Genomic DNA, 12,082 nt, shown 5'->3' on the forward strand with positions numbered 1-12,082 from the left:
ATGCCTGAGAGGAGAAGCAGGAGAAGCAACTCGACTACCACGAATTTCTCATTGCCCAGAACGCCGGGATCAGAAACAGCAAGTATTGCTGGGAGCGAAGGTTGGCAACCATGTAAGTCTTCTGACGTGAGTTCCGTATTAGCACACCTTACCGATCAATGTTTCAGTCACTATCCAACCGTTTCGAGATGAGATGTCAAGAGTGGTCCGCCACTACATCGCCGACTCGGCACCTCGTCAACTCAACCTCTCTCATATCGACCGTACGACGTGCCTCGCGGCAGCTCAAATAACAACTCACCCGTCTGCATTACTACCGGCTTTCACTGCTGCCGAGGCACAATTGAGGAGCGAATCACACCCAAAATTTATACGATGGTGCAGGCGTAACGCAACCGGCATACGACTCAAATATACTCAGAGCATTGGGTTCCTAGCGGTCCTCCTGGGCTTCGGCCTAGATATTTTCTTCACATTGTCTCGGTTGAGTCACTTCTATCGGATCATATGCCTAGCTATCTGGTGGCCTGGATTCTCTGTCTTCATAGCAGCAATCCAAGGCATCTGTATCTTTTTGCACCTCAGAAACTTGCGCAACCTCCGGCCATGGGAGCAGTTTGGAGACCTGGAGCATATTAGCGAAGACAACGGCGACTACAACGCAGAACCCAGGAAATCTATATCTTCAGAGAAGGGAGCCAATTACGGACATTCCCGCAATGCTAGCACCTTCAGCCGGGTCGATCCGCTACGTAAGGCAAGCATGCAGTCATTTGGGCCGAGCAATGACTTCCACGGCGAGCCATGGGTGAAGCACTACGCTGACGGTTCGCTTCTGTACAAAATCTTCGATGGCACGACCAAGGTTGGGAATCACCAGATTCAACTTATGCAAGATCGCGTGGTGTTCTTTGCTGTATGCTGGGGAGGTCTGGTTTCCACGGTGTTGACGGTGGCGTCTTTGTTCATTCCATCCGCAAAGCTGTTCCTATGACCACTAACTTACGTTCATTGGAAATGCTTTCTACTTCTTGTATACCTTACCGGTTTGAAGACACTAGTTTATGACCCGTGATGACAGTCCTTACTGATAGATATATACATATACCCACAATACGACGCAATATGAAAATCCATCTCCGATCCAGATCTTAGATTTTCAACTCTATGATAGCTTTGCCACTATGACTGAAGCACCTTTCGTCATCAACCATGATAGTAACCCAATTAACATGCTGGCTACGAATAGCGCCTTAAGGTTCCGCCATTCCACCCCTGAATGGCCGAGGCCAGAGTCCTCTTGTCTCCCAAGCTCAGTAGTCAAGTCCAGATTTGGGATGTACTTGAACTCGAAGCTTGATTCCTTGCCAAGGCCTCCCATATTAGTGTTGTGTATAGTGAGATTGAACAAGATCTTGCGGAGGCGCTGTGGTATACAACATTAGTTACGGTTGATTACTTACAGGTGGGGATAGGAGAGAGGCGTTGTATATCGTGGACGTAACACACCTCGTTCTTCTTGTCATCCCATGACGGCACGCTGCGATAAATATAGCACATAAACATGAAGAATATGCACTGTCCGACCACAAGCGCGGTATGGTACAACCTAGGTCTCTGAACAGCCAGCTCGTCCGCGAGCGCTCGACCGTTAAGCCAATGCGCCTCCGCACACAGGAACTCGCGAGACGCCCATGCCGGAGGCTGGCTGCATAGCCCCGTAATGATGTTGTTTGCCAAGATGCGTCCCGTCTCCGTCGGCTGCAGCTCGGCGAGCAGAAGGTTCTCCATCATGGCCTTGGCTTTCTGGGGAGTTGCGAAAGGCTCATCAGGGGTGCCGAGAAGGTAGGCTATCCATCGCCAAAGCGCAAGATAGTCCTCAATCTCTTGCTGCCGCAGCCAAATACCCTGTCGAGGGAGGGATATCCAGATCAGTGTGGAGCTGAAGGTGGAAATAGTGCCTATGCTGTCTAGGTCATTGACAGGGATGCCGTACTCTTCGACAGAATAGTAGTTCGGATGGTCCTTTGCGAGAGTGAGGATCCGACGGCGAACAGCGGCGTGGAGGAAGCGCACACGGATGGATGAGGCAAAACCGGCTCCGCTAGGTTTGATTGAGTTAATGTCTGAAGTTACTTGGAGTAGGTGCTGGAAGGTTTCCATGAGTCTTCGCCTTGCAACTTTAACTCCGAAGCCTCCTGTTCGCGAAAGAGTTTCCACCACTCTTCGGCCCCCCATGCCTCCGAGTAGGGACTGAAATGTGAGGCCCACGATTATGGGACCACCGTAGCGGTAGAATACCTTCTGGCCCCTCTCGATCTCCTCCCAGTCGACCCATTCTGGAATCGTGTTGACTTGTTTCCAGAGCTCCCGCAACTTGGCATCGCTTTCGTGGTTGTCCTTTAGGAGAGCGTACAAGTCTCGATGACTCCTTTCTTGTGTCCCGTTAGAACCTTGCTCTCTTCCGTCACTTGGTTGAGTTGATGAATCTGATGTCGACAAACCGAGATCATCTATACGGTCAAGGCAATCTGTACCTAGAACATCATAGGTGAAGATTAGAGGCCGCATATCGTCTGACCCCCTATGTTCAGTAGTCCAGTCGAAGTTGTGTCCCCACACTGTTCGACGGTCGCGCTTTGTAAAAATCATATCGGGAGCTCAGAAACAATATCTGTTGATCTCCTAGTATGGGGAACAGCAACCAAGTCTCAACTTGATCAATCATCGAGTTGCTAACAGACAATCAAGAGACATTAAGTGCAAAAATCTATCTACATGCGCTTTCTGACAGCAAGATGGAACAAAGCATTGAGTGCTACATAGTAAGTTTGTAGTCTCTTTAGCTAATATGGAATTCTTCTTCACCTCAAATTGAGGAAATATACTCGTCATGGCTCTTCACGTGAAACGGGTTCGAGTTGTATGGATTAGCGCTGGTGATCTGGACAAGCCGCGGCTCCCTAGGGACTTGAGCCTAGTGACCCCTCTTCGTCGACAGCTTCATGATGCGTGCATGCGAGACACTGCTAGTTAACGCCATTGTGATATGGAATTTGATCTATGCTAGAATAGAGAAACCGCTTCACCTGTAGAGGCTGAGAGCAATGATGTGACAATAGATCAGGCAAATACCTATGTTGGGGATGAAAGATGAAGAGCATTTGTCAAGTGTTTTCAATCCTTCGAATTGAGGCTACTAGTAGTGTGTAGTATAATGACCACATCGTACATTTGGTGGGTTAGAGAATGAGTTGTGTCGTCTTTTGTGACATATGGGTATGTAAATCTTCCAGAATTTCTCAGCTTTTAATCTGCAAGGTAGACCAGTAATCGATGTATGTATTCGGGTTGGATAATCTCCATCATGATGTCTCTCCAATTGGCTCAACCTTTGGTTGAGCCTCAGGATCAATCAATACGAGATTAGTGTTGACTACCTTCTAACTCTCCGCAGTGTGTTACTTACCTATTCCCCTGATACAGTAGAGCAGTAGAGTTAGGTAAGTGGGCTTCGGGATCCGCTTTTAGGCGCGTGCCGTTAGTGTGCCATGGTAAACCGCGACTCCCTGGGAAATTTTCTGAACCTCAAAACTCCAGTCTCAGAACTAAGCTCATATTCGGAGCGTCGGCGTCTGCACTCTTGGGCGACGCTTGCTCTAGATCATGACTTGCTCCTGTCGCTCGTCGACACTACGGGCATTTGTGAGAAGCATTGCTCAAATACACTTCCCCGAGGCCAACGCAAGCAGTACAGCATGGCTGTCTCGGAGGTGTCTCATTGCCCGGGAGGGAAACCTCCCCAACACTCCTGCAGCAATATCTTGGCCGCGATCTTTCCACACGTCGATACGTAACTACAACCAGTCGCAGGAGGCGGCCCTTTTATCTGAAAACGATAGAACAGAGGGCCGGCCAGAAGCGGCCGCATCGCCGCAAGCGAAGCCCTCATTTACGGAGTTGTCGCTCGAAGCTATCGACAATCTCGCTGCAGAGATTCAAGCAGCCGATGCCTCTAGACACTCCAGACCGTCATCAACTCGAATGCCAAATGGGCGTATGGCGCAGACGGGCAGGAGGGAGCGATCTCCGTACTCGGAAGCATATGCGAAGAAGCCCAGAGAACGTCCAATGCGGCCGGTACAATCACGATATAAATCAATTGAGGACAATGTGGAGGGGCAACCAACCCAAAAGAAGGAGGACTGGAAGATTCAGAAAGCGGCGCTGAAAGAGAAGTTTCCGGATGGCTGGCAGCCGAGAAAGAAGCTGTCTCCGGACGCGCTCGCAGGGATCAGAGCGCTGCACGAGCAGTTTCCTGAGGACTATACAACGGAAGTGCTCGCGAACAAGTTTGAAGTGTCCCCGGAGGCGATCCGGCGAATCCTCCGAAGCAAGTGGGAACCGTCTCCAGAGGAAGAAGAGCGGCGCCAGGAGAGATGGTTCAACCGAGGCAAGCAGGTTTGGTCTCGATGGGCGGAGCTGGGGAAGAAACCTCCTACACGATGGAGAGACGAAGGCATTGAGCGGAAGCCTTATCGGAGGCGGGCACAATACGAGGAGGAAGATGATGGTGGCCTTAGTGAGACGGGCAATAACCGGCTGATCGCGCGAAGCAAGCTGGCGAAGAATCTGATGTAGCAGTATTGCACCACCATAACCACACTCAGGGGTTCTGATAAACAGTCGGAGGTCCTCGCCACTATGCCACTACATATGCATGAAGGAGTTTTCACAGCCAACATATCATATATACCCTCCTCTTTAGATCTAATTTCAAAGAAATAATACACTCTGCAGTCACTTCCCTCGTGAGCATTGGTTACTATGTAATAGTAGTAGAATGCTTGTGAAGAGGAAAGGAGTGTTCATAGCCATCTGGATAGGAGAGATATGCTCAGGGGTGAAGTGACACAGCCGCATCGCATGAAGTGAGCATCAGCTGTACCAGCTTCTGAAGCAGGCCGGGACGGGTGGTATTTAAAGCTCTCCCAGGACTGGGACTGACATGCCTGACAGGCTCGAGAACCTACTGTGATTACTCCTTGAAGGAGATCGTGAGGCCCCTCCCATAAGGCGTCGGTGGAGTTCAGATCATGCAAAGGCGATCTGGACATTTCACTCTATCTAGGCTTGCCTGCAGGCATTGAGATTCAGAGATTTGCCTGCAAGGTGAGTGCCGAAGATTGGGATGTCCTTATCGGTATGAATGCGCTCGGGGTCAGTGAAACGAGGGCGTTGTGACTGCCAATAGGAAAAGCTGCCATGAGCAGGGTAGACTGTGAACCTCATTTCGTCCATGCAGGCGCTGCCACGCTAATGCAATCTCTTTGCAGAGTTAAAAGTCGCGAACGGACTGTATCCGATGACGCCTATGGTCGTTGGTCACTGTTGGAAGGGATAATTGAAAACTGAAGTATCAATTGACTGATGACAAGTTGTCTCAACGACAAGGTTTCACCCATGGCCAAAGTTGAGGTGAGCAATACATAGGCTCCTCGTGTTGACTTGATTGTCGACGTCGACTGCCTAAGAAATAAGTGAAGAAGCTGCGATCAACATTAAGCAACCATTGTTAAGGCACTGCCGCAGCTGATGATTGGTGACCCAAGCAAGGCGAGAGGTCCGGGTCAACAGAATGCGGGCAAGTGCCGCCCAGAAAGGGGCCGCACCTGCCGCAAAGACCACGCTCAGGCCAGGGCAGGGTCACCCAAATCCCGGTTCACCGGCCAGCCAGTGCAAGCTACTGCGCTTTAGGCCTGTTGGCCCTGTCCGTCACCCCTGCAACCCTGCCGAAAAGAAAACACAATAACAGAGAAGGCCCCATGTCACTTACACGGTCCCAGCCAGTCTTGTCCAGTCTTGCCCTGCCCCTGCTCTGTGTCTGTGTCTGTGCCTGTGCTCTGTGCCCTGGTCCAAAGACGGTGAGCACCAGCCGGTCTCCGCTACGTTGGACTGACCTTGTCCGGTCTTTCTCTCCTCCTGCATCTATTTTGTCCTAAGCATATTCTTCCTCTGCTTGCAAGGGCAGTCAAACGGCTGTGTCGTGCATGATATTGCATTGAGCGCCGTATCGCGTCCCCTCACCCACGACGCATCCAATGCATTGATGCCCATGAGAGGCAATTGAATTGCGTCTCGAACACCAGCTTTCCCGTCACTGTAAGTTCTTAAGACGCGCTTCTCCCATGGCCCTAGCTCTAGTCTGCGGAGAGCTTTCAATTGACCGCCAACAGCGTTTTGGGCCAGTTGTTTGTGTCCTCTTGAAAGAAAGGACCCTATTGTCCTTCGACCGATCTTGTGGCTTCGCCGAAATGCTCCCACAAAGCATCTGAACGGTCAACTTCTGCAAAGCCATCTATCTATCTCCTGCTCTGCTGAAGAGCAGTTTACGGCAGGAAGATGGCGTCCACTCCTTCTAATCGGCTGAAACTGACGCCGTCAAACTCTCCATTTCTCCCACGCCCCTCTAGGTCACCTATTCGGGCCCGCGCTCTCTACGATTCCCGATTGTCTTTGACGCGGGTGGTTGGCACCACCTGCGCTACACCCACCGGCTTTGATACCGCCGATTCCTGCTTCGCCTACATTGCCGGCGGAGCGGTCGTTGTTGTCGACGTCGAAGGGAGCAACTACTCACAACGCTTCTATCGTGCTCGGCCGACTGCCATTCCTATCTATGCCGTCTCTCCGATCCCTCACGCCCCGTCCACTCCCAATGCCACACCAAAAGCGAACGATAGCAGAAATAGAGTGGCTGCTAGCTCCCGTGACTCTTTTTACGGGACCCCTGACTGGTCTGAGTCTCCTACGCCGAAAACTTGGACGAGCCGGGAGAGGATCAAGGCCGCGACCTGTCTATCTCTCAGTCGCGATTCGAGATTTCTCGCTGTTGGAGAAACAGGATACAATCCGCGCGTTCTGATATTCAGTCTCCAAGATAACTCGTCTGATATTCCCTTGGTGTCGATAAGTGAGCACACCTTTGGCGTCAAAGCCGTAGCATGGTCTCCTGATAATCGTTATCTGGCTTCGCTTGGCGCTGCCAATGATGGATTCTTGTATTTGTGGAGGATAGACTCCCGAACAGGGGCAGCAAAGCTCTTCCAGCAAAATCGATGCACTTCGTTTGTCCATGGCATGATGTGGCTAGGGAACAGCTTGATCACGTTTGGCGTTCGACATGTCAAGGTGTGGAGAGTAGAAGAAGGATTCTCTACATCTCCGGTCAAAAAGCTATTCTCTGGAGACAGCACTCCATCTACACCATCTGCGCAAAAGACCCTTCCTGGTCGAAATATTCTCCTTGGGTCACTTCTTGAAGCTGCTTTCTGTTGCGGCCACGCAATCGATGACACCCACGCAGTGGTTTGCACAGAAGCGGGCGATATTTGCTTGCTGGATGATACCAGCTCCCAAATGAAACTTACACGGGTCATCAACCTTGGTTTCCCCGTAAGTTGCATCTCTATCAGGGGACGCATTGCTCATATTGGTGGCAAAGCTGGCCAATATGCCGGCCTCGATATTGACGCCGTCCTGGAGTGTCGACAAGAGGTTGTCCTCAAATCGAATCCGGCTTCTGCAGGACTTGTTGCCATGGGCTATTTGCGTGACAACCTTGTCACGATCGATTCGAAACGTTCTATTGCTATCTGGAGTGCAAATTACACACCCGGTGACTCTACCCCTGATTTACGACACATTCAGATCCCCGGCCACGGTGACCCGATCTTAGGCATCCAACTGCTTCCAGATAACATTGATGGGGCGTTCTATACTTGGTCCGGGGCAGGTAGGGTTCAACTATGGGATCTGGATGGTAACATCAAATCGTCGTTTGACATCCCAATCGAACAGGATTATTTTGGCAGTGACCTCGATACTGTCAACCAGTTGTGTGTCGTGAAGGTCAGCAAAGACGGGAAGTATCTCGTTGCTGGCGATAGACAAGGTGTTTTGCGGATCATAGACTTCGCATCGAAGGAGTGCATGATGGAGACCAAAGCTCATTCAACAGAATGCCAAGTCATCACCATCCATGAAGACAAGTCTAAATTCATTGTCGCGTCCTGTGGTCGAGATCGAACAACACAGCTGTTCCAAAGAACTTCCGGTGGCAACTTTGAGCTATTTCAAACGCTGGAATTCGCTGCCAAGGTAGTCTCGGTCCTCGTCTCTCCAGAAGACAAGATCATCACCTGCTCGTTCGATCGCACTCTACAGCTGCATGACTTACTATCGAAAGAGGGGGAGCCGGACACCATCGCTGCGGTTTCTTCGCGTATCATCTCATTGAAAGCCTCGCCGACTTCGATGGTTCTCTCACCTGATAACAAGTCGGTGTTTGTATCTTCATTAGATCGATCCATCTGCCAATACGAACTTGCAACTGGGCGGCACCTGAACCTGTTCAAATGCACCGATGAAGGTGGTATGGAGGCAGCCGTCCTAGATTCTCTCATCTTTGGTCAAACCCAGACTGCTGAGTCCGGGTTTCTGCTAGGTATATCGAACACCGACAAGTCGGTGAGACTATACGACTCCCAGACAGGCTCGTTTCTGGATCGTGAATGGGGACACACAGAGGCAATCAATGGTGTCATCCTCGTCGAGGCCGAGGACACTGGCAGAAAAGTTGTGAGTGTGGGCTCGGATGGCACCGTGATGATTTGGGCTTTGGATTTGCAAGATTTTGCCGCTGGATCGAGGAGTAGAGATCCATCGCCAGCCAAAGAAGCATTCTCAACTGCAAACCGCCCACCATTACGACGTGTGCTTTCCAAGGCCGAGTTGGCCGAATTTCAGCGGCCATCACCAACCCCTGGACGTCGCTCGCCGCCTAGAACGCTGCAGAGACGAACGTCTAGGTTCAATCTCTCGGCAGCAACAAGAACTCCTACCGCTGCTTCACAAGCTAGTCCTGCTAGTACCGTACACGAGGAAACACCATCGCGTCGAGCTTCTTCGGGTAGCCGTCCTGGAAGCCCACCACCAGTGAGCCCCAAGGCGAGAGTGACTAGAAGACCCTCTCTTCCTGCACTGAACACGACTCCCCCGACGGCAACTGCGGTTCGGAAGAAGAGTGCGATCAATCTGCGCTCTTCGTATGGCTTCGGTAGTCTCAACATGGCTACCGAACAAACATGTCGTCAACTCCGAGCTTATCGGAAGAAACTAGCTTCATCAGATCCTATTACTAGCGATACTCTCGCTGAGCTAGATACTGAACTCCGCCTCACAGTTGCAGCTCTTACGGATCGAGCTGCCCGAACGAAACAAGCTGTCAGTGAGACCATGCTGAGTGGCTTACTTGACCAGTACTCTGAGAGGCTGGTCTCCATGCTCGATCAAAAATTGCGTCTCCGTCTTGACAGTCAGGACAATGGCAAAGATGTTGCGGAAAGCCCGACAACATTGATCGAGGATGAACAAGACCGACCCCATTCTCCGGTTGAGAGCTCAAGCTCTGGAACGAGTTAGAAACCCGTTCATTTCGTTCACTTTATGTATTACTTCAGGACACTGCCGTTAAAATAGGCAGGCAGAGACGGCTTTTCTGCTTGGCGTTTAGATGGGATTGGCGTTTTGGTTTCATTTCTTAATATGGGTTGGAAGGAAAGTCGAGTGGTCGCAACGCAGTCTGGCTAGACGCGCCTTTCAGGGGGGTTCGTTCCATACTGTTTCCAATATTCACATGATACCAGATGCCTTGGAGGAAAAAGACATCAATCTCGGAGTTTAGGTTGTCCCAGGTACGAATCGACTTGCAAGTATCGAGGAATTACTTTCATTTTGTATGTTTAGTGAGGCTATAGTGTCCCTCGACAAAAAGATTCCCAGGCATGTCTGCCATGGCTTCTTAACAAGTCACTTTCCCAATTATCAAGGTGATTTGTCACGGGTTTTTTACTAAGGTATGAAGCTTTCAGAGACTCAACGTGTACTATTCTTTGAGGTAAATACATGATAAACACACAGAGCACCATTGTAGTAAAGCCTTGATATCTAGGTCCCCTGGGGTATATAGGGAGCACCGCCGTACATAGGCACGGGTAATGGCGTCTGGTCAGCCCCTTGATAACTTGGTCCAATGGGGGCAGCAGCTGGATGGAGCGGCTCTTCGCTTATATACTGGACCGGACTCTTGGCTGCGGGCGGGATCGGTCGTTTTGGCGGTGCCGGACCAATACCAGTGAAGGCGAGAAGGCTGAATAGAGCGCTCGAGCGGCCGAGTAGGAGCACTACAAGAACGGCAATGGCCAGCCCTATAAACGCTCCCAGCGGGTACCAGACGGGCTTGATCGTGAACTCGGTCATTCCAAAGAGGGTCTGTGGGAGTGGAGGAAGGTTCAGTAGCTGGGCGACCACTTAATTCAGGGGTAATGGGGACCTACCGCAACGAAAGATATAGGCAGGAATATGGTCGCTAGCACATTCAGTCTTGCCACCATCTGGCCTTGACTGACCGTTTCGGTGTTGAAAGCCTCGGGTTGAACAGTAAGCTACACGCGTTGAGATTATGGGAAGCGTCTGAACTCACTAGACTCAGTAGGTTTTCGAATTGCCTTAGTATCACCTGAGAGGTCTCCTGCTGATATGTCATACTTTGAAGAGTTTGTGCAACCCTCTCCTCAAGGGTTTGATAAGTCTGTCGCAAAGGTGATGTATCCAAGATGCGCGGCCGTATTCCCTGAACAATCTGCTGGTAGCGCTCAGCTGCACTGATGTGAAGCCTTAGGTCCTCTCGTAACGCAATGACGCTGGCGGTATTTTGATGGAGGTCTCTCGTAATCTTCAGGATGTCTTGTGCCTGTAGACCGGAATAGAGCTCAGATGTGCGCCTTGCGAGCTCCAGACGCGCCGGATTCCACAGTTCATGCCAGGGAGAGAGCGCCGTGTTGACCTCCATGTATATCCATTCAGGAGACTCTGCCAGCCTCTGGTGCCGGTGTGGACTCCCCGTAAGATGCGCGTTCAGCCGGAGCCCGACACGGGCGTCGAAAGAGACAATGACTATGAATGGTACTCTTGGGGCAGCAGAAGACCGGTTGAAGTACGACGGGCTCGGGTCAGGGTGCACGCAGACAGCAACAGGGAGATGTTCCAGCTCAGGAGTTGTAGAGGCATTCGGAGCCACGCTCTCCAGATATGGATATGTAGTGAGGAAGCTCAGCGCTTGAAACTTGTTAGTCCACTATTTAGAATGGCTGCCACATTTAACAACATTACTGACTTCCATCTTGAGCGCGATATGGCAGAGAAGCCGTGCCTCTCCCGAAGTACTTCGCGCTGGATAAATCTCGCAGAAGATAGGAAGGAAAGCCCGGGAAGTCACGAGAGAAGCGATTTCTGAAGTCGTCACTTTCAGGTTCGATGTCTACAACCCTATGTCATGGTGAGTTCCACGCGACAGACTGTACGTGAACATCAGAGTCCACCTACAGAATCACGGGTTTTCCCAGCCTCGAGTCACGATCATAAACAGCCTCAAGCGTTCTTCGAATATTGCTTGACTTGATAGAACGAGGGGTGAGAAACGGGCTTGAACCGGATAGATTCCTCTCGTTAATCCAGCAATTCCACTTAGGTATCACGAACATCTTGAAAAACGAATTGGAAAAAGGCTGACATACACTGGTGCGAGGCCGTAGTGGGTTGGGGCTGGGGGGTTATATACAAGGCTCCAAGAACGCCTTCTCAGCCGCACTCTGCGAGGCAGACCAGATAAAGACGGCTAGAATATCGATAGCTTGCAGAAGGCGGCCACCATTGGCTCGGCGAAGATTGAGGCTTCTCATATCTCATAAATGAAGTCACTTGGCTGTGAAAGATGGAAGAGAGAGAAGGCGCAGGGCTTTCGCCAGTCCAATATCCCATTTTAATGGTGTTTACCTTCATGTTTTCGACATTGGGCTTCGAGCATCAATCTAGTTGCTTTTACGACAGCTGTTGGGCAGCACGTCAAGCAAGTGAAACTCATAATGTATTTCGAATATATTTTAATTCATCGAATGTCCGATAAAACCAAGTTTTCAAAGGGATCAGCCATTCCGTGCCTCACATGATGTGCTCTGCTGAC

The 12,082-nt window shown here is 50.8% G+C and overlaps 1 protein-coding gene across 1 annotated transcript; it reads left to right on the forward strand.

Moving 5' to 3' along the window:
- Positions 1–4,131: 4,131 nt before the first annotated feature.
- UCRPA7_211 (putative mitochondrion organization and biogenesis protein) lies at positions 4,132–4,641 on the forward strand (the record flags this gene model as incomplete). Its single annotated transcript, XM_007912809.1, has 1 exon — positions 4,132–4,641. The coding sequence occupies one exon, from the start codon at positions 4,132–4,134 to the stop codon at positions 4,639–4,641; it is 510 nt and encodes a 169-aa protein (XP_007911000.1).
- Between the last annotated feature and the right edge of the window lie 7,441 nt (positions 4,642–12,082).

The sequence above is a fragment of the Phaeoacremonium minimum genome (genome assembly GCF_000392275.1).
Source record: "Phaeoacremonium minimum UCRPA7 unplaced genomic scaffold PA7_03_scaffold_8, whole genome shotgun sequence".
NCBI classification, from domain to species: domain Eukaryota; kingdom Fungi; phylum Ascomycota; class Sordariomycetes; order Togniniales; family Togniniaceae; genus Phaeoacremonium; species Phaeoacremonium minimum.